Genomic DNA, 26403 nt, shown 5'->3' on the forward strand with positions numbered 1-26403 from the left:
TCCAATAAATTAGCTGTTTATTTGTAGAACAGATACTGAATCCAACACTGAAATATGAAATGTGGAAGTTTGTGAAGGATGTGGATGACAGAGATCATGAGATGAGTCTTTTTTTTTTCTTTTTGGTATTTTAGTTTAAGAAATTGATACTGAGAAAACACAGAAACAGCCCACAGATCCTGACATCCTATTCATATACACCCCAGTCCCCTGCCCTGCACCCCATCAGCACCCAGCTTTATCCCTTTGAGATCAGGTGCCCCATCCCTCCCCACTTCCAACTTCCTTCAAATCCCATCCCCAACTGCAACTCTAAAATTCTTCCCTTTTTCCTTTTTGAGGCTGACAAATGGCCCAACATAGAGGTTGAGGTTGAAAAGTACACCTCCTTCCTAAATAAATAGCCCCAGCCCCTCCTCCCCAGATCGTAAATGAAAAAATAAATATCATGAACACCACCCACCCACCCACCTACCCCCAACCCACCAATGATAATCTGGATTTGGGGCCCCAGCCATTCACCCAAAAAGTCCCTTTCTCTATCTGTCTGCATCCCCCTTTGATTCCTCCCCAGATCCAGCCAAGCGGCAGGGGGTGGACGGGATGGACCATGAACCCTTCTGATGCTAGGGCACCCCTCCCCTGTTATCTTGGTCCAAGCAGGGCCAGGGCTGAGAGGAAGAGAATGAGAATGGGTTGGGTGTGAAAACCAACAGATGTCCCCCCAGTCCTGCTCCTGCCCTGGTTGTGGCGGACAAGGACACCTCCTCCTCTGCCCCCACTAACATCCCTTCGAGGAGGGCGAGGCAGCCGGGCTGGGGGTGCCACAGCTGCTGCCCCAGCCATCCAGTCATCTGCATAGTGCTGTCCCTCTCCAGAACCGCTGGCGTCCTCATCTGCAGGAAGGAGAGGATCAGTAGGGTTGGGAAAGAGAGGCAGTAGGAGTCAGAGAGAGAGAGATGTAAACAGGGGGGAAGACAATTTGAGATTAAAAACAGACGAGAAGAGAGGGGAGAGAGAGACACAGGTATATAGGTGGAAGCTGGGAGAAGGGAGAAAGTGACAAGAAGGCAAGGAGAGAAATCAGACAGATATAGGAATGAAAGACAAGGGACAATAAGACAGAACAGAAAGATAGGGAGAGAGAATACATGGAAAAAGGCAACAGATGCACACAGAAGCAACAGGTAGAGGGGTGGTGAAAGAGAGACGATGAGAGACAGAGATGGACAAACAGTAGGAGAGAAAAATGAAAGTCCCTCTGTGCCTTGCTTCTCCGGTAATCTCTATCTTGGGAGCCAACCCAATGGCCCCCCACTGGGCTTTCCCACTTCCCTCAGGATGGTCACCCTCCCCAACAACCCGTAGCCTTTTTTGTTGGCTCTCAGAGGCTCCCCCCTATTCTGTAAGAGTGGACTCAAGGAGGGAGACCTATCATCGGCCTTCTACCCCTCGCCTTTGAGGTGAGCGTTCAGTTAGCGAGTTTTCAAAGGAGAAGAGAAAGAGAAGAACCGAGGGGAGATGCGAGGGGAGGGGCTCGGAAGGCAGTGGGCGGGGCGGGGCGGGGCGGGCCGCCGAGAGGCGCGAGCGGCGAAGCCCTCGAGGCGCCGGGGCTCTCACCCCAGTCTTCCAGTTCCAGGTCGCGTCCCAGCGCGGCCACCTTCATCCTGGTCGTGGCCGCCCGGAGCTGCAGCCGCCGCCTCCGCGTCTGGAGGTCGGAGCCCGAGTCTTCCTTCTCCATCTCTGGGTTGTCGAGCTGCTCGGTCGGGGAGATCCCGACCACGGGCGACAAGTACCTGCGGGCAGAGCAGCCCCGAAGGCTCCCGCCCGGCCCGGCCGACCCGCAGTCGCCCCCGGCCCGCCCGCCGACGCCCGGTCTCACCGGCCCCGCCCAGCTCCGGTCCAGCAGGGTGCCGCCTCCTGAGAGATGTCCGCCGCCATGCGGGGGTCCCCGCACACCGTCGTGGGCAGCCCGGCCCAGAAGCCCCTCGCCCGGCCTAGCCGCTCGCGGAGCTCCCACACCTGGGCGAGCAGAGAGCGCGGCTGGGCTGGAGCACGCGCCCCCCACTTGCCGTCCCCCAGGTCCCCCCGCCGCCGCCTCCCGCCACGCACTCACCAGGCGGTTCATGCTGGTGCTCGCTGTGGTGGTGGGCCTCTCCTCCTCCGCCCCCGCCCCCGCCCCCGCCCCCGCCGGTGCAGCCGCCGCCGCTGCCCCCGCAGCAGCCGGCGGGGTCCAGAAGCGGCCCACCTCTTCCTGCGGGGGTGGGGCTCGGCGGGTCCGGGCCAGTATCCGTTCGGGGTTCCCACATTGTTGAAACACCTAAGGCACAAGGAAGAGGAACCCCCCCACCCACCGCCAAGTCATCCGGCGGTGAGAGCCACAGTGTCCCCACTCCCAACATGCCGGTCTCCCTGACACCCCAATCTGTCTCCCCACTTCAGGCCCTTACCTCCACTCATCTCTCTGGTATTCCATCTGATACCCCCACACTGTCTTCCCCCCTCCTCAGGCTGACATTCCCACTCTTCTCATGGCCCCCATACCTGGGCTGACACTGCCACACTATTGTCCTGCAGATACATCAAAGCTTCCGAGATCTTCAGCCCAATGGATCGGGCTGCCAGCTCAAAAGAAAAAGAACCCTGGAGCTTCTCAGCCAGTAACAGGAGAGCATCTTGAAGAAGAGGAAGAAAGAGAAAGTGGGTCATGAGGAAACTATCATATTCCCACAAATCCCAACCTGGGTCTTGGAGAGAAGGAACAAGGTGTTGGATAGGGAAACCTCACATGAGAACAGTCTCTCAACTCAACAAGGTTTACAACTCTCCACAGTCCACCCCAAGGCATCCCAAACACAAACAGCCCTCTCAAGCCCTCCTGAATCCCCTCACCTAAATAGGCCTCCCAGTCAGGGTCCAGTCCCTGGTTTCGGAGACAGCCATTGGCCACATTGAAGCAGAAGCCCCGGCAGGGTGGCAGTGAGGGGACGCCCCGACAAAGGGGACAGCCAGTCAGACGCATCACAGCCCGCTTGCAACCTTCAGACATTGGCACCTGGGGGCAGATACCAGGACTGTGTTATTCGCAAACAAAGTGACTGCACTCAGCCAAACTTGGTGCTGGACAGAGAGAAATCAAACATCCCCCCCCCTCCCCCGCCCCCAGGCTCTCTGTGGAGAGCTGGATGTGATTGTGTAGAGTTGGTGACCCCATGTGGCAACAGGTAAGACCTCAAGACAGTCACACGTCTGATAAGGAAGTTTCTTAGGGGCCAGGCTACAGATACCATCTTTTGGGGGAGAGGGAGGGATGGAATTAGAGAGGCAGTGGGAGGAGAGGTCTGAGAAAAGGTTGAGAAGAGTGAGCCCATTGTGGCTGAGAAGAGAGGAGACTGGGGATGCAGGATGTAAGGCTGAGAGGTCAGGGAGAAAATGGGTGGTGAAAAGAGGGATTTAAAGGCCAAGGCAGGGGCAGCTGGGTGGCTCAGCTAGTTAAGCTTCTGCCTTTGGCTCAGATCATGATCCCAGGGTCCTGGGATTGAGCCCTGGGTAGGGCTCCCTTCTCTGCAGGGAGCCTGCCTCTCCCTCTCCCTCTGCCCCTCCCCCTGCCTCTCCCTTTCTTTCTCAAAAAAATAAATAAAATCTTAAAAAAATAAATAAATAAAGGCCAAAGCAGGAATCTGGCCTTCAGTACCAGGAAGGCGGAGTTATTAAGGAGTCCCGTGGGACATGGGGTGGGGGAATAGTACTTCAATTTCAGGCTGCTCTGGAGATGAGCAGGCAACCAGAGGCTGGCAGGGGTGGGGAGGGCTGGGAAGGGGGTTGTCTCAGAGGGCAGAAAAGGGTTACAGAATGGCACAAGGTCATGGGTCATGGCTCAAGGGCCCCTCCTTCCTGCTTTATCCTGGTTACTGGTGTATCCAGGACTGACACGGAAAGGCCTCAGACCTCTCCAGCTGGCACTTGACTCTTCCTCATAGGGCCTCTCTTCTACCTCTCCCTCCCTGGGCCCTGCCCACACTCAGGCCCCTTCTAACCTTAAGTGCTTCGCTGACCACATCTCTTCCGGTCTCCAGGCCCTGGATAAAGGCCCGGGCGGCCACCAGGGCCCGGGTTATCTGGGATAGAGGAGAGAAGGTGAGAGAAACCACAGGGTCAGTCATGGTTCAGTCAAGACTGGAGCCAAGAGACTATACCAAGGGCATAAGCAGCGGGGATTAGGTTTGTGGAGTTAATGGCAGCATTGTTAGGAGTGCCAGGTGGTACAGGGAAGCAGGTTCAAAAGGCTCAAAGGAATTATAGTCCAGAAGGATAAAGGGGAACTGGGTTTGGGAAGAAACAGAGCAATTGTGATTTATAGGGCTGAGGGCTGAGTGATAGAGGGACGGTGTATCCAAATAAGCAATGAACTGGAAGCCAAAGGTGTATCTCACACCAGAGATACACCCTGCCCATCATCATACACCAGAGATACACCTCTACCACTTACTGGCTATAAGACCTTAACTTCTGGGAGGCTCAGCTTTCTTATCCATAGAATAGGGATACTACCATCTCCCTTGAAGAATTATGATAATTAAATGAGATACCATAAATGAAAGTCTGTCTCACTAGGTGCCTAATTCATGGTTAGTTGAACCAGAGGAAATCAAGATATTTGGATTGGGGAGCAGTTGGCAGAAAGGTGGCTGGGGCCAAGAACAGGTGAGTGGGTCAGGGACTTGTGTGAAACTAGGGCACAGAATGAGAGTGAAAGGGTACCCAATTAAAGGAGATCAAAGAACACTGGGTTAGGAGGAGGGGACTGGGGCTCAAGATAGGGGTCATCAGGTCAGAGATGGCTGTCATGCAGGATGGGGGAGATCACCAGGTCAGGGGTGACTGGGACATGGGGGTGTTCACTGAGTTGGGGGTGAGTGGTGCACAGCTCAGAAGTCACCAGGTCAGAGGTGGCTGAAGCTCAGTCTTTGGGGCCTCTCACCTGCAGGTAGAGGCGGCGGGGTATGTCCCCAAAAGGCTTCAGAGAGTCATCAGCAGAGGAGGCGAGGCGAGTGAGGCAAAACAGGTAGTCAGGGGAGAAGATGTACTGTGGATGCAGCAGGGGGAACAATCTCTCCAGGAGCTGTGCCCAGAAATCCACCAAAGCGTCATCTAACCCCTCACCGGACCTCTCATAGTAGTCCCGCAGCCGAGAGAACAGGCCACTGAATACGGGGGCGTGCTGAGAATACAGGTGGCCGAAGGAGCGATGGAAGAGCAGGGCCAGAGAGTGCTCAGATGACAAGAGCATCTCCCGAAAAATCTCTGTGGCAAATGTGGAGAAAGGGGTGTGAGATGGGGTGAGGCCAGGGAAGGATGGAAAATTGAAAGGGCAGGGGCAGGAAGAGCCAGGAAGGGAAGACTGGAAAAAAGACAAGTGAGTTAGAGCCTCAGGAACTCTTAGAGACCTGGGAAGACTGAGGGAAGGGCGGGGGGGGGGGGGCACTGATCCTGGAGAGAGCCTGGGGGTGAGAGTGAAGGGGGGCTAAGCCAGGGTTAGGATGCCACAGGGATGGATTAGAGGGTGGAGACAGGATGTTTACTGGGGTCATGAGTGCAGAGAGGAGGTGTGAGGTGTCAAACCAGGTTTAGAGACCCTAAGTCCTCACCATCAAATTTTCTGTGCCGGGAGGCCAGTGTGTGAACCAGGAATGAGCCGTTCTCTTCCACCAGGCCTCGGAAGGTGGCCTCAGTGTCCCAAGTCAGCCTCTGCTCTATCTCACTGGAACAGCAGGTGTACTCCTGGGGGCAGATCCGGAGGTGTTCACCTGCACAGAGGAGACATAGAGCAATGGGGGTGGCGGGAGTGCTTTCATGAAATCCCTTCCCTCTTCTGTCTGTAAGGGGGGGGGCTACCCTTTCTCTTCTACCTGTCTGGTCTCTTTTCTATTGTCTCTGCCTCATCCCCACCTGACTCTATCCCCTCCTTATTGTCCCCTCACCCATCTCAAGTCCACTGCCATTAGCCATGGGATCAAATAGTAATGGGCCAAATTAGTGATCAGTGTCCTCAGGTCACCCTCCCCAATATTGCACACTCCAGGCCGCTAAGGACTCACAGGACAGCGTCTATGAGAAGAATGGGGATTGGAGGGGTGGGGTTACTAGGTAAGCAAGAAAGTATTATCATTGAAGGGGCTCTTAGAAATAGCGAGGGGGACAGATTGAGCTATGAAGAAAGAAACACGGGGCGGGGGGTGCTAATTACTAAAAAGGGATTCCTAGGGTGGGGGTGGAGTAAGAAACCTATTATGTGAACAGGAGGGTTATCGTGATCCTGGTAAGTTCAGAAGAAACACTACTCTCATGACTATGGCATGAAAAGATTATGATAACGGTCATTCTGAAAAGGAGGAGAGTTATTGTGAACTGGGGAGGAGCCGCCCCCGCCCCCTCCCGCTCCCCCAATTCTCTAGTCTTGCTCTTTCTCCTCACCTGAAATCAGGGCGGGAGGGAGTAGGCTTAAGCTATATCCCCGGGCCCCCAGCACCTGCCGGGTCTCAATGCAACTCCGGGTGACCTTTGCCTCGCTCCCAAGTCCAGGACCAGGACCGGGACACAGAGACAGCAGCAGAAGCAGAAGAGATCGCAGAGCGGACATAGCTGCTGCCGACCTGGTTCAGCAAAGTGTGTCCCAAGAAGGAGAGAACAGCCCGAACTCGGGAATCCGGTTCTCTGCCGACGCACCGCTCCGCCGGCCAGAGAAAGAGCGCGACCTCGGAAAACTGAATCCCGAGCACGATAGCTGGACCAAGCGGCATCTGCGGAGACAATGGGAGCGGGGAGCCGGACAGGGGGCGGGGTCCGAGGCAAGGCCCCGCCAATGATGGTAAAAAGCGGGCCTCAGGGGCGGGGCCGAGGGAGAAATTAAGCCAATGTAGTGGGGAAGCTCGGCAGGGGGGCGGTACTCCGCGGAACTAAGGAGGCTGGTGGGGGAGGGGCGTAGCCTTTCTTGGGGGCGTGGCTATCTGACTCGAAAGGCGGGGCCTTGGTGGAACTCAGCCTATAGCAGTTGAGAAACCAGACTGAAGGGGCTACAACTACCCTAATACGAAGCCCGGCCAATGGAGGGAGAAATTGGGGGCAGAGGGGGCGGGACCGGGGTGGAGCAGGGCTAAAGCAGGTGGTTTCCGCGCCCGAGCCCATGTGACGGGGCGGCCCGCCGAAGAGGCTGCGCGCACGAGGCTGCTGGAGTAGCGTGACTGGAACGTGGCGAACACGAGCTTGTGCACGCTCAAGCCTCGCGACAATTACCAGCAGTGGGACGAGCCGTTGAGCTCGCGCCTGCGCACACGTGCCTCGTGCCTTCCCGCGTTTTTCTAGATTCCTCCACCCCCCCTTCTCCCCTTCCCTCGGAAGAGAAGCCGCTGGCGCCTGTCGTGGAGGTGGGGTGACGGGACAACCCCGAAGGACCCGAAGCAGCGCTCTTTCCTCATCGCTGCCCATCCAGACGTCGCCCTTCTGGGCTCAGTGAGACTCCTCTTGGACCCAAGAATAGGCCCTCTCCCCGCCCTCCCAGCCCTGAGGAGAGGAACTGCCCTCTTCCATGCCTCAGTGGCTTTCTTCCCAGAGGCCAGGAACCCTTAGCCCCAGCCCTTAAGAGACTGATAGCCACTGTTTTGAATGGTTAGGAAGCCCCTCAGCCCACTTACCGCAGGATGGGTCTGAGAATGCGATTGCCTTTACTCATTCAGCGTTTCTAGCCCTGTTCTAATGGCGGCCGCGCCCCAGATCGTTAAGCGCTTTCCATACCATTCCATGTGGAATCAGGCGCCAGCCTGAAAATGAAAGATGGAGTCCTTTTTGTCTTTTGGGTTTTTATTTGTAGCGCGCAGGCAGGAGCTGGCAGTCGACACTTGGACGCCTGCAGAGAGGGATGTCTGCAGAGAGCGACTCCCAACCAGCGTCCGTGGGTCTGTGGTGTCTCTGAACCCCTGATGCCTTAGGGCAAGACTCTTGCCATTTTTTTGTGCGCCCGCACCCCAACCCCGAGTGGCAGAGCAGTCCCCTTGGAGGGAAAGGGGATGGTTGTGGCCGAGGCTGGAGACGTGGTGGCCTAGAGGCCCTCTCCTCTCTCTCCTGCAGCTAGACCAGCATGCCTACGCTGCGGTCCTCCTCCTCCCCAAGCAGGGTGTCCTCCCCGCTGCGGAGAACAGCAGGAGGTGGTCAGAGGGGCTTTTCTGCGTCCTCCAGTTCATCCGTCAGTGTGCCCTATGGTGACAGGGACTCAGACCAGGCGTCACAGGGGTGAGAACTTGTTGCATTGCGCGACTTTCTCCAGTGCGGGCAGCTTTCCCCTCTGTATGCCTTTGACTCTGGAAATATAAGAGAAGCTTACTGGTTCAGAATAGTGATCCTCTCCAGCTCTACTGGCTGTTTTTTTTTTGTTTGTTTTTTCTTTTTCCTACCTTGTATGTTGTAGGCAGCAAAAATAATATATCTTTTTCTAAACCTACCATCCAGCTCTTTTAGACCTTTCTTGAATACATTTGTATATTCAACATGTACAGCCTCTGTCCAGAGCCAGGAGGTGGAGGAGGACAAGTAAAGGGTTCTTTATTTGTTTCCTAACAAGTAGTATATACTTGTTAGTTGGTGTGTCATGTTCATTTGGGGAGTTTTATAAACAGATTGGTCTGTCCTTATCTATGAGCTTACTTTGTGAAGGTTTTAGTAATATATATATTTTTTTATCTTTCCAGGAAAAAAAATAACCTCATACAAGATCTGATTTATCTCCTGCTTATTTTTTAATTGGCTTCCTCTGACATATCTATCAGTGCTACTACTGGGGGCCAGATTATATCTATGTTATAAACTTAACTCTAAATAATACTTGTGAACTTGTTTCAAGAGGCGAAATTTAACTATAGGCACATATTAATCTCCAGTTTAGGCATGAATAATGACTTCCTGAGCCATGCTGATTTTTCTCTCTCCCTGCTTAAGCGAATATATATATATATATTTTTTTATTCAGAGAGAATGTTCGGAAAGGGTTGTCCTTTCCCCCACCTCAGTTTTTCATTTTTAATCTTCATTGCTTTTTTCAAGTTAGTTTTCTTCTAAGATTTTGTATCCATTCTGTTAACAGTAAACAAATTTCTTTAGAAAAATCTCAATATATTTTTCCCATGGAAAGGGGGCTATAGTTACAAAGAAATTATGATTCATTTGCCCTTTTATATGGAGGGACTGGGATTTTGTATCTAAAAAGAACCATACTCCCTCATAGGGATAGTGATTCTTTATCAGCTGATGAAGGCAGTGACTTTGAAGAGCACCTGAGGCGCAACGTGAAGAAGAGAGCAGCAAAACGACCACTCAAAACAACCCCAGTGAGTCATTTGGTTTTGTTTTGGTTTTGAACCTGGTCTGGGAAGCATCAAAAGAAAACCTAGAAAAGGCTCAGGTGATAAGTTTGATGAAAGGACAAATTTTTATTAAAAAGTGTTAAGGGGGATCCCTGGGTGGCGCAGAGGTTTAGCGCCTGCCTTTGGCCCAGGGCACGATCCTGGAGACCTGGGATCGAATCCCACATCGGGCTCCCGGTGCATGGAGCCTGCTTCTCCCTCTGCCTATGTCTCTGCCTCTCTCTCTCTGTGTGACTATCATAAATTAAAAAAAAAAAAAAAAAAAAAAAAGTGTTAAGGGACACAAGTATGAAGAAGGTAAATTTTGAAGAGAAAAGAATAAAAGAACAGCATTAGGGATATAGAGGAACAGGAATGGGCCTGAGGGGATTTTTAAAAGGAGAACAATAATAAAGTTGACAATGTAAGAATTAGTTATTTCAGATTTCAGTAACTCAGATTCTGCTGTGAAATTGGCGGTTTAAGCCTACTTGTGTGACAGTTATGAGAGCAAGTGTTAATATCACTTTGCCTAAAAATATTCCTTTATTCTTACTAGGTGGCAAAACATCCAAAGAAGGGGTCCCAAATGGTATGTGGTCATGGCCAGAAAGACTCAGAGCCACCAGCCATTGATCTCTTTGATGCTGTGAAAGCTGCCAAAAGTGACATGCAGGTAAAACATTGTCTCGCCCTCTGTTTCTTGATACCATCTTACCATCTTGTAGGGTAGAAAGATAAGGGCAAATGTTTACAAAACTGATCTAATGTGGACAATTAAGGAGTATAACATATATCAGGAGACAGAGCTAAGACCATGGAATGAATCCTTGGAATGTCATAAGGGAGACCTTGGGTGTGAGAGAATGCTTCTTTCCTAAAAGTATCACAGAACAGGATAGAAATCGAGACAGGAGGCAAGCAGTGGCATTGGATAATCTAGAGAGAAATCATGGATATGGGTGGCAGCTTGTTCACTCTTGTCATGTTTTAGCTCCACGTTAACAGTTACATCTAATTCTTCTTTCCCTCCCTGAATTTTTTTCCATAATTGTTTTGTAATTCTGATACCATCTAAAAGTGTAGAAAGCTCATATATAGTTTTAAAGAAAATTTGATCACTCGGATCGCTAATCTCAGCTCAAGAAATGAAACATTAATAGTGTCATAGTATATCTTTTCTCCATCTGGCCCACACAGTCCCCTCACCACCCAGAAATAACTTCTAGAGTTAATTTTCTGTTAATCATTCCACTGTCTTTCATTATATTTTTTGTCACCAGTGAATGAGTTCTTTAAATAAATGAACCATTTTTGTGTAGTCTTCTGTGACTTATTTTGATTGTTTGAGATTTAGTCATATTGTGTACTGTAGATTTTTATAGTTTCTGGAACAGTCTATGTTTTCATACATAAGGAATTTTCTATATATGTTTTTTCATTATTGATTTCTAACTTTATTGCATTGTAGTCAGAAAATGTCTTTGAAACTTATGGAGACTAGCTTTATGATTTTGCATTTACTTCATTTCCAAAGCTATTTCACAGTGAAATGATACTTCTTTGATATTTCTACTAGGTTTTCAGGTTTTTGTTTGGTGTTGGTCTGGTATGTCAATTACAGAGAGATGTATTAAAATCCACAAAGATGATCTTTTTAGTTACTACTTTTGTATTCACATCTATCTTTGTCTTAAATATTTTGAGTGTTTGTTGCCTAGTAAATTGAACCTTTGTTATGTATTGTCACTTTTTATATTTTAAGACAAAAATTGTTTTTTATAAATATAATCCACATTAGCTTATTTTTATTAGTATTTGCTTAATATCTTTTTCTATACTTTTTTCCCTAAGACTTTATATTTAAGGGCTCAAATTCACAACCCTGAGATTGGGGCTCAAATTCACAACCCTGAGATTAAGAGTCACATGCTTTACTGACTGAGCCAGCCAGGCACTCTTCTTTTTACCTTTTTGTCTCCAGTCTTTCTATGTATGTTTGGAGTCTGTCTTCTGCATATAGCATATATCTAAATTCTGTTCTTTTATCCGTTTTGTTAATCTCTCTTTTAACAAGAGAGTTTGATTGATTTACATGTATTGTCACTATTGGTACATATGAATTTATTTCTATCATTTTATGTACTTTTGCTTTATTTTACCTTTTCTGTTTCTTCTTTCTTTGCTTGCTTTTGGTTTTTGTCTTCTATAAGGACCTAAGCACACTTTAATTCTAATTGCCCCTGCAAGTTTTCACGCTGTCTTGTAGTGTTTTATTTATGTCTATTTTCCTTTTTCCAACAAATTAGACATTACTGTTTATACAGTATTTGTATTTACATTTTTATCATTTTGCTTATCATTGTTTCTCACATCTTTAATACAAATTCACTCTCTTGCTGTTCAAGTTTATCCTTTAAATTTTCCTTTAGGTAGTTTACTAGCAAACTCTTTTTTTTTTCTTGTATGAAATGTCTTTTATTCCTGTTCTTGAAAGGTTATTTGCTGGGTATAGAATCCTAAGATGAAAATTTTCTGTCTTTTCACATTGAAAAGATTATTCCACTGCCTTCTGACTTCATTTGTTGCTGCTGAAGGCCAGCTGCCATCTAAGTTAGCGCTGTCTAGTACAACATGTTGTAATGATGGAAATGTTATGTATCATCATTAATATAGTATCCACTAGCCACATGTGGCTCTTGAGTACTTACAAGTGTGACTGATGTGACTGAGGAACTGGATTCTTAAATTTTTATTTGGTTTAGTTTTAAGACCCATATATGGCTAGGGGCTCTGATGTATTTGTGCAGATCTTTTTTTTTTTTTTTTTTAAGATTGTATTTATTATTCATGAGAGAGACACAGAGAGAGAGGCAGAGACATAGGCAGAGGGAGAAGCAGGCTCCATGCAGGGAGCCCAATGTGGGACTCCATCCTGGGACTCCAGGATCACACCCTGAGCTGAAGGCAGATGCTTAACTGCTGAGCCACCCAGGCACCCCTATTTGTCAGATCTAATTTGTAAATGGCTTTGTTTGTAAGTGCCATGACATGTAAATACTTTTTAAGTGATCTCTTTTTGCCTTAACTGTTTTTGAGAGTTATTTTTTTGTGTTCTGATGTTTTACAGAGTGCTTAAAGATGTAAATTTCCTTTTTATGTGTCATATTTGAAATCTTTTGGCTTCTAGGTTCTGAAGATATCTTTCAACAACTGTGGAAAATTCTCTTCAGATACTGTCCCTTTATCATTCCATTATCTACTTCGGCAATTCAATTAGACATCAATTAGAACTTCTCCCTCTATTCTCCTTGTCTCTTAGTAGCTCTATCAGTATTTCAGTTAGTGTCTCCAGGCTGAATTTTGGGAGTCATCCTTGTGCAAGGGCCATACTAATTTTCTGTATCGTTCCAATTTTAGTATATGTGCTCCGAAGTGAGCACCCAGGCTGAATTTTGGATAATTTCTTTCATTTAATCTTCCAGTTCATTCATCTTTTGTTTTGCTGTGTCCAATTTGCTTTTAATCCATTTGTTGAAGTTTGAATTTTATTGTATTTTTCACTTCTATAGATCTTTCTTTCTTTCTCTTTTTCTTTTTAAAGATTTTCTTTATTCATGAGAGACACACAGAGAGAGAGAGACATAAGCGGAGGAAGAAGCAGGCTTCTTGCAGGGAGCCTGATGCAGGACTTGATCCCAGGACCCTGAGATCATGCCCTGAGCCAAAGGCAGACAGTCAACTACTGAGCCACCCAGGCATCCCTTTTTGCCCTTTTTCAAAAATGATTGTCCTTTGCTTCTACTTTAAAGCTTCAATCTCTTTATTCATAGCATGATTTATAATCTGTAATAACTTTAATGTTTGAAGTCTGAATATAATTCCGCTGTTTTTTCCTGCCAGTTCTTATTTTCAGTGCCTTATTTCTTTACTAAGTTTCACGAGGAACTGCTCATTTTTCTAGGAGCTCTATCTGTTAGAATTCTTTGGGCCCCGGGTTACAGGTAGGTTTTTAAGAGAGGAATCTGCACTTGCTTCTGGTAGTTAATTGGGGACATTCCAGGTTCATTTTGAATTAAATTCTCTGATTGACAGTATTCTGATCGTACAGGTCATGTAGATCTGGACTGCAAATCCAGGACCTGAGACCTGACTTATGGTTATGAATTCTCAAGGGAGAATTCTTTTGTTCCCCTCCACCCCCACACTAGTCCTAACAAGCTGGTTTTGTTGCTTGTTGCCTTCTGGCTTGACTATAGGTTCATTTCTCATTCCTGCTTTCATGATGTGACTTTTTGCAGTACCTAGCTTTATTGCAGAAGCCTCCTTTTAGATCTCTCTTCTTGGAAAACCCAGAGGCTCTATATCCTATGCTCTACATTCCATGCAGCCATCGGGACAGAGAGTCAGGATTCCCAGTGTTTAATAGAACTCTTAGGGCAAAAATCGGCTTTCTTATCTCCCAGGATTGATACCTTCACTTCATTTTTGGTCTACATGGAGTTCTACATTTTCATTCTGGTTCAGCAATACATTTTAAAAGATGTTTTTAATATTTTAATCAGAAGTTTTGCTGTTTCAGTTGGGACAATCATATAGGATTTCCTGTCTGTCGTATTGCCAGAAACAGAAATCATCCATCTTATTTTCCTAGTCTTTGGTGGATGAGTGGCTGGATAGCTACAAGCAAGACCAGGATGCAGGATTTCTGGAGCTTATTAACTTTTTCATCCGATCTTGTGGGTGTAAAGGTGAGGAAACTCCTATCCCTTTGTAATCCTTAACTCTCTGTACCTATGTCATGAAACTTTTGCTACATTTAAATGAGTGGGACTAAGTATTTCCTAAATAAAGAGAGAAGGTAAAGCATGAGAAAAGTTTCACTGATTTGAATACATTGTAGATTGGTAAATAGGGAAGTGATTAGTAAGGGAACTATGTTGATTTGGAGCTAAGACCCTTTGGGGAAAAATAACTAATCACACTAATGTGATGAAGATGATATTCACAAATTTGAAAGTAGACTATTAGACACCTTTTAGTCTTTCTTTCTCTAGATGAAATAATCATTTATCCTTATTTCTCAGCCACTTCCTTCCATATTTTTCCACTGAAGCTGTGGGCCCTCCACATCCTCAGAGGTCATGACCTAATTTATTGGGGCAAGATAATCCTAGGCAAGCAGTATTACAGGAATCCAGAACTGGTGTAGTTTTATTGCTTTATTTTTTGTTGGAATTTTTTTTAAGTAGGCTCCGTGCTCAGTGTGGGGCTTGAACTCACTAGCTTAAGATCAAGAGTCATGTGCTTTACCGACTGAGCCAACCAGATGCCCATTTGGGTTTTTTTAACCATTGTTTTCTATTGCTTTCCATTTCTTGATTCCTTTGGGTTCTCTAGAGAGGTTGCTTTATAATAGATACACAGATTATAGCAGATTTAGGACTAGGATTCAGGTCTTCTGATTCCCCACCTACGCTCTTTTCAGTATATTCCCCTAGCTCATCTTCAGGTATATGTGTAAATGGTCAGTGTCTTGTTATCTTTCTCTTAAGTATCTCATCTCCTCCATTCCTCAGGCATTGTGACACCTGAGATGTTCAAGAAGATGTCCAATTCAGAGATCATCCGGCACCTAACAGAACAATTTAATGAGGTGGAGGAAGACAATCAGGATCCTCTTGCCACTCTTATTTCAAAATACAAGGCCCATTATCCCCCTTTTTCTGATTCTGGGAAATAGGATAGCTTTTGGAAGGAGTTAAGTTTCTTGTGGGAAAAAGGGACCTGTAGGTGTTATCTCAATATGCTTCTAGAGTTGAATACAGCAGGGAATGAGGTATAGCAAAGATACATCTTTACTGTACTATTGGGTTTTGACATACAGAGTCCCTACAGCTTCATAGACGTGGTAACACTTTTCTCATCTTTTTCATAAACCCTTCTGTAGGACTCAGGAGACTATCCCCTGACAGCACCAGGTCCATCCTGGAAGAAGTTCCAGGGAAGCTTCTGTGAGTTTGTGAAGACCTTGGTCTATCAGTGCCAGTATAGCCTTCTCTATGATGGCTTCCCCATGGACAACCTCATCTCCCTGCTCACTGGCCTCTCGGACTCCCAGGTCCGGGCCTTCCGTCACACCAGCACCCTAGCGGGTGAGCACTCATTTGAGTCTCTAAGTGTTCTCTGGGGGATTTCCTCTGTTCTTTGGTCCCAATCTTTTTTTTTTTTTTTTCCCTCTGTCTTAGCCCTTTACTTCAAGGCCAGGTTTCTCTTACCTTGAACTTGCAATCAAGTTTCTCACTAGTAGTATGGTATTTAAAAAAAAAGAAAGTGGGTTACAATGACAATTAACAGCTTTAACTTGTTTCCCATAGCTCATCTGGGAATATGCTGAGGATTAAATGAAGCCCAAAAGAGGGAGAAAAAATGTCCGTTCAGGACAGTAGGTCTTCGGATTTTAGGGTTACTCTGCTCTAGCTTTTCATTTTTTACTGCTCTTTTCTTTTTCTTTTCCTTCCTTTTCTGTTTTTGGTGGCAGTGGTGGTAGCAGTCATAGTATGTTTTCCCCAACTGCCTCATTCCCTGCTTCTTCCTCCTCTTCCCACTGGAACCACAAGAAGGTTTTTTTCTTTCTTTTTGAACCTATCCTCCCTCTTCCAACCTAAGTAATAATTCCCATTTCTTATTTTTTCTGGCTCAAAGCCATGAAGCTGATGACCTCCCTGGTAAGAGTTGCCCTCCAGCTGAGTCTGCACAAAGACAATAATCAGCGACAGTATGAGGCTGAACGAAATAAGGGGCCAGGACAGAGAGCACCTGAGAGGCTAGAGAGCCTGTTGGAGAAGCGCAAAGAAGTAAGAAATGTTTCCTGCCTCTTCTCTCCCTCTCTCCCAGTTGCCATCCAGTTGCTGCTGCCTTGAGGGCCTGAGGACTTCTCTTTGCTAAGACACAGGCCCCTATGCAACGTTTTCAGGTCATGAAAAGTGGGGTCTGATGGTCTTAATAGAGCCATAATGTTAGATGTCACTGACGCTTGTTTCTGGAATGTATGCTCATTGAATTATTTCTAATTTAGAATAAACTTTAGAGTTCCTCATAATTCCACTTTTGCTTAGTCTCCATGTCTATGTTCATTATCAAAAATGTGTTTAAGTGTTGTGCTTGCATCTTGTGCAAGGAGTTAACTTTTTATTTTCTGGTCAAGTATACAGTCTGCAGGTCATCACAGGAGTACTAATGGCCAGCCACTGACAAGGGAGGCCAACTGTTCAAGGACTGGAAAGCAATAGGCCTTTCACTCATTCCTGGGTTTCAATTCTGTTCCAATTACCTACTAGTTCCGTGGCCTTATGTAACCTCTAAGCTTCCATTTCCTTTTCTGTAAAAAGGGAATAATTCTACCTTTTTATGAAGATTAAATGAGATGGTGAGTGAATTGCCTAGTCTGGCACATTGTAGGTACTTGCTTTATCCTTTCAAACTTAAAGACCACTGGAGGATGTAAGCTCTAACAAAATCTTTTACACTGATTAAACCTTCAAACAGTTATGTATGTCATGCGACCCTGATTTTCCCCCTACCCTCCTATACTGTCTGAGACTCCCCCAGCATGAGGTTGGCAGGACTCCCCATGTCTTAACTGCACTGTTTTCCCATCCCTCACCAAGGTCTCTTCCAAAATAAGCCTTTCTTAACTCTCATTGTTTTCAATGTCAGTATGATCTTAAACCTTATATATGTTAGGTCTTAAATGGTGTCTACCACATGAATCTCTTTTGACTTGTCTAGGTTCTTCAGTTATTATTTGTCTTTTGGCTTTTAATTTATTTTATTTTATTTTTTAAGATTTTATTTATTCATGAGAGACACAGAGAGGCAGAGACATGAGACACAGGCAGAGAGAGAAGCAGGCTCCATGCAGGGAGCCTGATGTGGGACTCGATCCCGGAACTCCAGGATCCCTTGGCCCTGGGCCAAAGGGAGGCACTCAACCACTGAGCCACCCAGGCATCCCTGTTTTTTGGCTTTTAATCTCTTCCTCCCTACTGTTTTCTTATAAATGTGTGTAGATCTTTGATCTTCCTTTTACTCTTCTTCTCTGTGAACTACTCCATCTCTGTCCTTCCTCTTAGTATTTCTTAATATCCAACTGAATTCTTTTTTTGCTACCTAGCTTCTATATCCCCATTTTTCTTTGAAATTATTCTCTCCAAACCAGTGACTTCCTAATCCATATGGTCAGTGGTCTTTTCTCAATCTCCTTTATCCAAACTTCTGTAGAATTTGGTAGTAATGGCATACTTTTCTCCTTTTCTCCATCCCTTTTTTCCTTCATTTTAAAAAACATTTATTTGAGAGAGCATGCATGTGTGAGTGGCAGGGAAGGGCAGAAGGAGGGGGCAGGAGGAGAGAGAGGGAGAATCCTCCAGCAGACTCCTTGCTGAGCACAGAGCCCAACACAGGACTCTATCCCAGGATCCTGAGATCTTGATCTGAGTAAATCAAGAGCTAGCCGATTAACCAATTGAGCCATCTAAGTGCCCCTTCCTTTTCAATATGAAATTTTCTAAATGTTGTGAGAAGTAGAGACACTGGTAGAGTGAACACTGTATACAAATTATTTAGATTTAACAACTAATATTTCACTATATTGCCTCATCCAGTTTGAGATTTTATATTAAATTATGGACATTGGTATTTCCACCTAAAACTTAAAACACGTACTTTACCAGATACAAAAAAAATTCATCTAAAAAATGATCCCCCCCAAAAAATGATCTCCACATTAGCCCAATGCCATTTTCACATTCAAAAATATTAATAATTATTTCTTAATATTTTCCAATCCAGTTCATATTTAAATTTCCTGATATGTCCGAAAAATGCCTTTTATAGTTGATTAATTCCATCCAGGATTTAAATTAAGGATTATGCACCTTATTTATTATATTTCTTACGTCTGTCATAATCTTGTGTAGAACCTCTGCCTCCCCCATTTTCCCCTAGTATGTTGATTTATTGAAGAGGTAGCGTCAATTGTCTTAAAGAATGTTCTAACCCCGCTTCCTTGTTGTTCTTGTCATTCTCTTTATAATTCTGCTTCCTTGATATCTATCATTCATCTAATCCAGGGTTCCCAACAATGGCACTATTGACATGGGGGCTGTCCTGCCTTTGCAGGATATTTAACAGCATCCCTGGCCTCTATCCACTAAATGGCAGTAGTACCCCCTCCCAGTCTTAACCACCAAAAATGTTTTCAGAAGTTGCTAAATGTTCGTTCCCTGAGGGGCTCCCAGTTGAGTACCATTGGTCTAATCTCTTATTTTTTTGTTTTTTATTAGTTCTACTTTTTCTGTTAAACTGCATTTATTAAAAATTCATTTTCTCAGTTGTTAGTCAAAAATGTATATAACTGCCAGCTAGTATCTCTGGATAGTCAAAGATAGCCAGAATAACCAGATCCAGAGGGGAGATATTATTTTTTCCAAATACAAAGAAACCTCTGACGCATTAGTTGACTCTATAGCTTCTTCTAGAATTAGAAGGTTTTCAGGGGTTCAGACTGTGTCCTGTAATAAATAGGAAGTAGATGGGAGTCATACTTTATTTTTATGGCCTTAGGCCATTGGAACATGAGAAAGATTGACCTGTTCTTCCCTGTCCTCCAGCTCCAGGAGCATCAAGAGGAGATTGAGGGGATGATGAATGCCCTCTTCAGGGGTGTCTTTGTGCACCGGTACAGGTGAGTGAATGGGCTCCCCTTGTTGAAGTAGCTGGTCCTTGGTTATAGAATCTGTAAAAAGTAGCAAGGCCCCCACCCTGACCCTGGTTATTTGGTTAGTTCTAGCGCTAATGCAGCTGGAGCAAAAACTGTAACAACAGATGTTTTGAATTCGTGAAGTTTAGTTCATCCCCAACTACAAAGACTCTTGTAAGCTCTTTTGAGAGAGAAAATAACAGAATAAGGCATTGTCAATATTATTTTGCACCAGCTTTGCGGAGGACCTTCCCTTCCTCATCTTCCCGGGACTGGAGACCTGAGAGGACAAGAGCAAAGAGCCAAACAGCAGGGCTTTTCTGAGGGTGTGCAACTTCGCAGGCCTTTTCCTAACCCAGCCTGCTGTGTCACTGTGCTAAAGGCAGGGGAGGTCTACACTGTTTAAAAGAACTGGTGGAATTAAGTTAAAAATAGTGTCCATATTTTTTTCCTCAGTCTTAACAAGATTTCAACCTCTGCCTTTCCAAGAACTCTTCAGCTGATTTAATCTTCTCTTCAAGTGAAAGTTTAGCCAATGGTTAGATTAACTTCCAAAATCAGTTTTAAAGGGGGCAGGGAGGATAAGCTCAATTATTTTCTGAAGTATTACAGAAAGAAAAGGTTTATGTTTTATGTATTTACATTGGGAAGAGGAAATGGAAGGCATGAAGCATGGTATTTAGTGAAGAAAATCGTTTCTTCTATGGCAGGAAGATATGTGGGAGGATGGAAAGTGAGTTTGGAGAGAAGGTAATAGGGGTCCATTTACCTGTCTGTGCCTAGGGATGTCCTTCCTGAGATCCGTGCTATCTGCATCGAGGAGATTGGGTCTTGGATGCAAAGCTACAGCACATCTTTCCTCACTGACAGCTATTTGAAATATATTGGCTGGACCCTGCATGATAAGGTGAGTGTTGAAGTCAGTCCTTTTTTTTTCCTGTTGCCCTCACCCTCTTTTCTGCCCTAAGACACTGCAGCTTTTCCTGGTCCTGCCACTTGGAAGCTTCACCAGTGATCAGCCCATCAAGGAACCCAGTGAACCACAAAACTCCCTGGTATTGGGAAGGGTAGGATAAACCAGAAGAGAGGTACATCCAAGAGATGGAACACCTCAAAACCAGAGTAGAGAAAGACATTCCCTAGGAAAAAGCAAGAAAGCTAGGAAGAACAAGAAATGGATAGTAAGATGGGTACTAGGGTTGGAGCCAAACCAGCCTTTTCATGATGATTGCTCAATTCTGCTTAACCTTTTTGTTTGTTGTCTGAGTCCTCCCAAAGTCCTCAGCATGGAGGCACCAAGGCCCAGAAAGAGTAATCTGTGTAAGGGGTATGGAGGCCCAGTGGGGGTTGGGTAGAGGAGTAGTCAGTTATGCTTCCATTTTCCTCAATAGCACCGAGAAGTCCGTCTGAAGTGCCTGAAGGCTCTAAAAGGGCTGTACAGCAGCCAGGATTTGACTGCCCGCCTGGAGCTCTTTACCAGCCGCTTCAAGGTGAAATTGGGGCCATACTACTATGCTTGACTCTTTCTGGTGGTTCCTGTTTCCCCACCTTATCTTTCCATTCCTGTTGCTCTTATGTATGTGTAGCTATCCCAGCATCTGCTTCTATGCCTTTTTTTTTTTTTTTTTTAAGGAATCTCTCAAATTCTATGAGTATGATGTTTGGGCATGAGTATGATGAAGTGTTGAGCAGTGTGCTCTTTCCTTACAGGACCGGATGGTTTCCATGGCCATGGACCGAGAGTATGATGTGGCGGTGGAGGCTGTCAAGTTACTAACCCTTATCCTAAAGTGAGTCCTGGGGAGTAGTGAGGCATGCATCTCATACTTTTACCTTTCTAACATCAGACAGGCCCTTCCAGAGTCCTAGCCCTCCACCAGTCATAAGTTGATTCTTTCTTATGTGTGGGTTGAAACATAGAGGTCATTTCTGAGTTGCAGCATCTCCGGGAAAATTTCCATCTTCTCTCTCTATACTCCTCTGTTTTCCATTCTTCCACTTGTTTAATAGTTCTTTTTTTAAAAGTTCTTTGTCAATTAATCCTTGTTGCTTTTTTTTTTCTTTTTGGTTCGTCTTTTGGATTGTTCCAAATCTTCATTTGCCTCTTTTGGTTTCTAGCCCTGGGTTGTGCTGGAGGACAACAGTCATATCTACCTGCTTTTTATTCTTTTCTCTTGGCAGGAACATGGAAGGGGTACTGACAGATGCAGACTGTGTGGGCATCTACCCTGTTGTATATGCCTCTAACCGAGCCCTGGCGTCTGCTGCAGGGGAGTTTCTGTACTGGAAGTGAGTAGGGGCCTCTCATTTGTTCCTGTAATACTATCTGCTGTTGTTTTCTCTCAATTCTTTGAGGCTTCCCTTGGCTCTGCACTTTTTCTTATACCTTTCCTTGGACTCTTTCTGTCCCCCATAGTGATTATTCCACTCCTCATTTGCTCCCATGTGTGGCCTTTTCCCCATGTTCATTCTACCAGGCTCTTCTACCCTGAATGTGAGACTAGAACAGTGGGTGGGAGAGAGCGACGCCGAAGTCCACGTGCCCAGAGGACTTTCTTTCACCTTTTGCTGTCCTTCTTTGTGGAGAGTGAGGTGACGTATGGGAAAGTATTATTTGGCTGTGGTGTGTAAGACCTGCTGTTGGAGAAAGATGGGATCTGGCACTGTGGGAAGGAAAGACATAGTTTAACAGTAGCCACTTTCCAGAAGTTTCTAATGTGGCTTCAGTATTAACATGTACCTTTTTCAAATAAAATCTTACCATTTTGCAATGACATGGGTGAAACTAGAGGATGTTATGCTAAGTTGCAGTAAGTTTCTCAGAGAAGGACAAGTATCGTATAATTTCACTCATCTGTAGAATTTAAGAAACAAAACAGAAGATTATAGGGAAAGGGAGGGAAAGATAAAGTAAGATGAAATCAGAGAGGAAGACAAGCCATAAGAGACTCTTAACTCTAGGAAACAAGCTGAGGATTGTGGGGGCGGGGGGGGGGTAGGAAATGGAGTAACTGGGTAATGGGCATTAAAGAGGGCACATGATGTAATGAGCACTGGGTGTTATATGCAACCTATGAATCGCTGCACTTCACCTCTGAAACTAATAATACACTGTTAATCAATTGAATTTAAATAAAGTAAAATTTTAAAAATGTAAAAAAACAACAACATGTACCTTCTTCCACAGCTCCATGACCATGCTGCTTACTTAGTAGACAGCCTGTGGGACTGTGCAGGGTCTCAGCTAAAGGACTGGGAGAGTCTGACCAGCCTGCTGCTGGAGAAGGACCAGAGTGCGTACTGTGTAGTAGCCAGAGGAGGGGACTTTTCACCTCCTAGTAGGAAACCAAGAGTCTTATAAAGGCAGAGGTGTCATGGGTAGTGGGGAAGTTGGAGTAACTTGGAGATGAAGGATGACTAATTTGTGATTCTATGTTTTTCATCCTCCTGCTGACCCAGACTTGGGCGATGTGCAGGAGAGCACACTGATAGAAATCCTCGTGTCCAGTGTTCGGCAAGCTTCAGAGGGTCACCCACCTGTGGGGCGGATCACTGGCAGGAAGGTACGGCATGAAGGGTGGGTGGATTGGTTAGCAATATTAAATCCAGATAGGCATTGTCACTCCTTATCCCTAAGTCTTGGGTTAGGGTGCCCATTCTCTGCCTCTCAAAGAATTCCATTTCTAGAAAAAAATCTGAAGGAGTTGCCAAATGAATTCTCTCTTCTTCCTGGGCAGATAAGGTTGTGGGGGAAGAGGGATACATATCTATACCCTCTGGAGCCACTGGTTTTCTGCACATTTCCCTCCACCCCCCAAATGACTAATTCCAGGGCTTAACCCCAAAAGAACGTAAGATCCAAGCCGACGACAGGGTGAAGCTGACAGAGCATCTCATCCCTCTGCTGCCCCAGCTCCTGGCCAAGGTAGAGCTGCCCCACTGTTCGGTATCTGGGAGTGAGCAGTGAATGGAAATGGCCTTCAGTGAGGACTAGGAGTAGGACTTAGCATATGTGAGCTAGTAAGTAGCTCTCCCTCTCAATCTCTGCAGTTCTCAGCTGATGCGGAGAAGGTTGCTCCCCTGCTCCAGCTTCTCAAGTACTTTGACCTCAACATCTACTGTACTAGGCGCTTGGAGAAGGTGAGGAGAGGAAAATATAGTTCTATACCTTGCTGCTTCCTTGCTAGGACTAGTGCCAGTTCTACTGCCAGTGTCTGGTTCTTCTCAAAAACCTGGGTTCCAGAAAAATCAGTAAGCCTACCCTTTCAGAGACATCTTATCCTTGAAGTTTAATGCTTTCAGCCATATTTTTTAAATTTTCCTCAGCACTCCTCCCCTCCAGAAGACTTGCTCTCTCCCTTGCTCCCCCACAACATGATCTTCTCTCACCTGTCTCTCTGTTAGCATCTGGAGCTGTTCTTACAGCAACTCCAGGAGGTGGTGGTGAAGCATGCAGAGCCTGCAGTGCTTGAGGCTGGTGCTCATGCCCTCTATCTGCTCTGTAATCCTGAGTTCACCTTCTTCAGCCGGGTAGACTTTGCCCGCAGCCAGCTAATGGACCTGCTGACTGACCGCTTCCAGCAGGAGCTTGAAGAGCTGCTTCAGGTAGGAAGTGGGGCTGAAAGATGGGACACCCCAAACTTGGGCCCTAGGGGCCACGAGATGGGGCACATGAATCTAGGAGTTTGGGGGAAAATCCCATTGTGGATCCTCTTTCTTCCTCAGTCATCCTTCCTAGATGAGGATGAGGTGTATAGTCTGGCAGCCACTCTGAAGCGCCTCTCTGCCTTCTACAAGTGAGCAGCTCATCTCCTGTTCCTTCCTGTTTCTGCTGGTGTCTGTGGTGTTGATTCCTCCTGTTTGTTCCTGTGTAATGTTTCCTTCTCTTTTCTAAAGTGCTCATGACCTAAGTCGCTGGGAGCTCTATGAGCCATGCTGCCGGCTCCTCCAGAAGGCTGTGGACACTGGAGAGGTTCCTCACCAGGCAAGTAGACAAGTCTGAGATGTGGAGGCAGAGAGGTTTTTTGTTTGTTTGTTTGTTTGTTTTTTGTTTGTTTTTTTTTTTTTTTTTGGCAGAGAGTTTTTAAGGGCTTTGTGTTCTAGGTGGCTAGTGATTCCAGGTAGTTCCAGGCCCAGGAATGTGGAGTAGACATGAGAGGAAAGTCAGGTGCTTGCTGTTATTCTGTTCCACTCTGGAAGTTGAACTGTACTTTCCAGTGTCTGAAAATAGCCATCCTCTCTGGTTTTCTGAGAGTGAAGGATAATGTTGAGGGATTCTAGGAGACAGATAAATAAGGGGGAGGTGGCATTCCTGTCCAAGACAATTCTCTGAAGAGTGTCCAGAATTGGTTCTTTTCCCCCTAGAGAAGGAATCATGTGTCTCCCAATATCATTTTCTTTCTTTGCTGCTTTGTATGTGTGTTGCCTATTTGCCTTTCCCTTTCTCCCTTCCTCCCTGTTCCTCCTTCTCCTGACTCATCCATTTTTCCAACATCTGGTTGTTACAGGTGATCCTGCCAGCCTTGACTCTTGTCTATTTTTCCATTCTCTGGACACTAACTCACCTTTCTGGATCAGGTGCCTCCCAGGTGAATATGGGTCTGAGTAGGGGGATTGGGAATGGAGGAGCCTGTGTCTCCATTCCTCCTCCTTAAGGCACTGTCTCCACAGAAGCAGCTGTTGAGTTTAAAGGGCAGGATGGTGGCCTTCTGTGAACTCTGCCAGAGCTGCCTGTCAGATGTGGATTCTGAGATCCAGGAGCAGGTTAGCATTTACTTAGGTGGGACCAAGGAGGCATGTTTCTCCCCGTGGTCAGAGGAAGCCTTGTTCTAAGGGGAAATTAGCTGTATAATTTCCATCTTGATCAACATCCTGTCCTTTTTCAGCATTCTTTTTTTTTTCCAACAGGCTTTTGTCTTACTGAGTGATCTACTTCTCATCTTCAGCCCTCAAATGATTGTAGGGGGGCGTGATTTCCTTAGACCCCTTGTCTTTTTTCCTGAAGCCACTCTCCAGTCTGAACTAGCCAGCTTCCTCATGGACCATGTCTTCATCCAGCCTGGAGAACTGGGCAGTGGTACAAGGACTCTGTACCTGGGGCTCAGGGAGGGTCTGGGGCTAGGACTGCCTCAGGTGTATAAAGGCAGGAGGCCTAAATCTGTGGTTCTAATATTTCCATTCTGCATTTAATGTGAGCCAGGTCATTCCCAGGAGGATCATTTACAGATAGAGCAACTCCACCAGCGGCGCCGCCTCCTGGCTGGGTTCTGCAAGCTGTTGCTTTATGGGGTGCTGGACATGGATGCAGCCTCAGATGTTTTCAAACACTACAGCAAGGTGCAGTGAAGCGTCAGGCTGAGCACAGCCAGGACTTCTAACACTGGAGGGCTCCGGGCAGGGCGAGGTCGGGGAGGTGGTGGTGTCAGGCTTGCAGGAAAAGTGGGAAGGAAAAGGCAGCAGAAGTTTGGAATAAAGAAACCAAAGAGTCAGTAGTAAGCAATCATGGGGAAAAGCTGTTAGGAAGAAATTCATTGGAAAGGAAATAATCTTATTTCCTTTCCAGAGTTGTTTTTTTTTTTTTTTCTTTTTTTTTCTGTGAACTAAGTCTCCATAAACTGGAGTATAACAAAAGAAGAAAAAGAATGGAAGAGGGATCAGTCCTTACAGGATATCTAGATGTGTACCTCAGTTTCCTCAACTCACCATTATATTGATTTCTGTTTATTTTGAGCACCTCACATGGGCCAGATACCATTCCAGGTGCTAAGGATACAGCAATGAGCAACACAAAGTTCCTGCTTCATGGAACTTCCATTCTAGAAGGAATATAGTGAAGGCTTCGGTGCTGCAAAGAGAGCAGACACTGGCAGGCTTACTACTCCCCTTCCCTAAGAAGTGGGCTCAGGGCAGTTTCTTTCCTTATTTGTTTGCCTAAACTCTTTGGGCCCCTACCTATTGGCTGGAGAGGAGGTTTAGTCTTAGATGTTTTATCATTCGATTCATGTTGCCTGGCTAAGGCACTTCAGGAAGGACACATGAGGAGGGATGTAAAGGAAGAAACAGAATGGAATGTCTTGTGAAACATTATCTTCTCTGTTTCCTGTCCTTCAGTTTTACAAGGACTATGGCGACATCATCAAGGAAACGTTAACTAGAGTAAGGCAGATTGACCGGAGTCATTGCTCCCAGATCCTGCTGCTGAGCCTCAAGCAGGTACTGCCTTCTGCCTGGAGTACCTCAGACCTATGA

The 26403-nt window shown here is 46.0% G+C and overlaps 2 protein-coding genes and 1 non-coding gene across 13 annotated transcripts in view; 1 reads left to right on the forward strand and 2 right to left on the reverse strand.

Annotated features, from left to right (window-relative positions):
• GPC2 (glypican 2) lies at positions 1 to 7799 on the reverse strand. Of its 2 annotated transcripts, XM_072837194.1 has the most exons (11): positions 7692 to 7799; positions 6475 to 6800; positions 5649 to 5807; positions 4982 to 5304; positions 4038 to 4118; positions 2893 to 3055; positions 2545 to 2675; positions 2117 to 2320; positions 1883 to 2022; positions 1621 to 1796; positions 1 to 896 (listed from the first exon to the last, which is right to left on the reverse strand). In XM_072837194.1, exons 2-11 carry the CDS (start codon positions 6638 to 6640, stop codon positions 646 to 648), a joined length of 1794 nt encoding a protein of 597 aa, XP_072693295.1. In that variant the 5' UTR covers positions 6641 to 6800; positions 7692 to 7799; the 3' UTR covers positions 1 to 645. The 2 variants fall into 2 exon arrangements, with proteins under 2 accessions (XP_072693295.1, XP_072693294.1); XM_072837193.1 differs by lacking the exon at positions 7692 to 7799 and having other exon boundaries at positions 6475 to 7227.
• The window catches only part of STAG3 (STAG3 cohesin complex component), a 27677-nt gene continuing 8559 nt past the window's right edge, over positions 7286 to 26403 (forward strand). For 2 of the 10 annotated variants that reach the window (XM_072837184.1, XM_072837190.1), the window contains exons 1-26: positions 7289 to 7509; positions 8125 to 8286; positions 9275 to 9377; positions 9952 to 10068; positions 14047 to 14143; positions 14972 to 15048; positions 15343 to 15547; positions 16098 to 16249; positions 19067 to 19140; positions 19939 to 20062; positions 20547 to 20645; positions 20866 to 20945; positions 21337 to 21444; positions 21633 to 21747; positions 22343 to 22448; positions 22615 to 22718; positions 22988 to 23080; positions 23206 to 23295; positions 23560 to 23760; positions 23881 to 23951; positions 24052 to 24139; positions 24663 to 24743; positions 24811 to 24918; positions 25063 to 25231; positions 25355 to 25491; positions 26266 to 26367. In XM_072837184.1, the coding sequence (XP_072693285.1) occupies positions 8135 to 8286; positions 9275 to 9377; positions 9952 to 10068; positions 14047 to 14143; positions 14972 to 15048; positions 15343 to 15547; positions 16098 to 16249; positions 19067 to 19140; positions 19939 to 20062; positions 20547 to 20645; positions 20866 to 20945; positions 21337 to 21444; positions 21633 to 21747; positions 22343 to 22448; positions 22615 to 22718; positions 22988 to 23080; positions 23206 to 23295; positions 23560 to 23760; positions 23881 to 23951; positions 24052 to 24139; positions 24663 to 24743; positions 24811 to 24918; positions 25063 to 25231; positions 25355 to 25491; positions 26266 to 26367 (2853 nt within the window). In that variant the 5' untranslated portion in view covers positions 7289 to 7509; positions 8125 to 8134. Of the gene's footprint in view, positions 7510 to 8124; positions 8287 to 9274; positions 9378 to 9951; positions 10069 to 14046; positions 14144 to 14971; positions 15049 to 15342; positions 15548 to 16097; positions 16250 to 19066; positions 19141 to 19938; positions 20063 to 20546; positions 20646 to 20865; positions 20946 to 21336; positions 21445 to 21632; positions 21748 to 22342; positions 22449 to 22614; positions 22719 to 22987; positions 23081 to 23205; positions 23296 to 23559; positions 23761 to 23880; positions 23952 to 24051; positions 24140 to 24662; positions 24744 to 24810; positions 24919 to 25062; positions 25232 to 25354; positions 25492 to 26265; positions 26368 to 26403 lie in introns of all 10 variants that reach the window. The other 8 variants (XM_072837185.1, XR_012035882.1, XM_072837186.1 and 5 more) reach the window with 8 other exon arrangements.
• Positions 12732 to 12835, reverse strand: LOC140639220 (U6 spliceosomal RNA). Its single transcript, XR_012036012.1, has one exon. It is a non-coding gene; the product is annotated as a U6 spliceosomal RNA (small nuclear RNA).

The sequence above is a fragment of the Canis lupus genome, chromosome 8 (assembly GCF_048164855.1).
Source record: "Canis lupus baileyi chromosome 8, mCanLup2.hap1, whole genome shotgun sequence".
NCBI classification, from domain to species: Eukaryota; Metazoa; Chordata; class Mammalia; order Carnivora; family Canidae; genus Canis; species Canis lupus.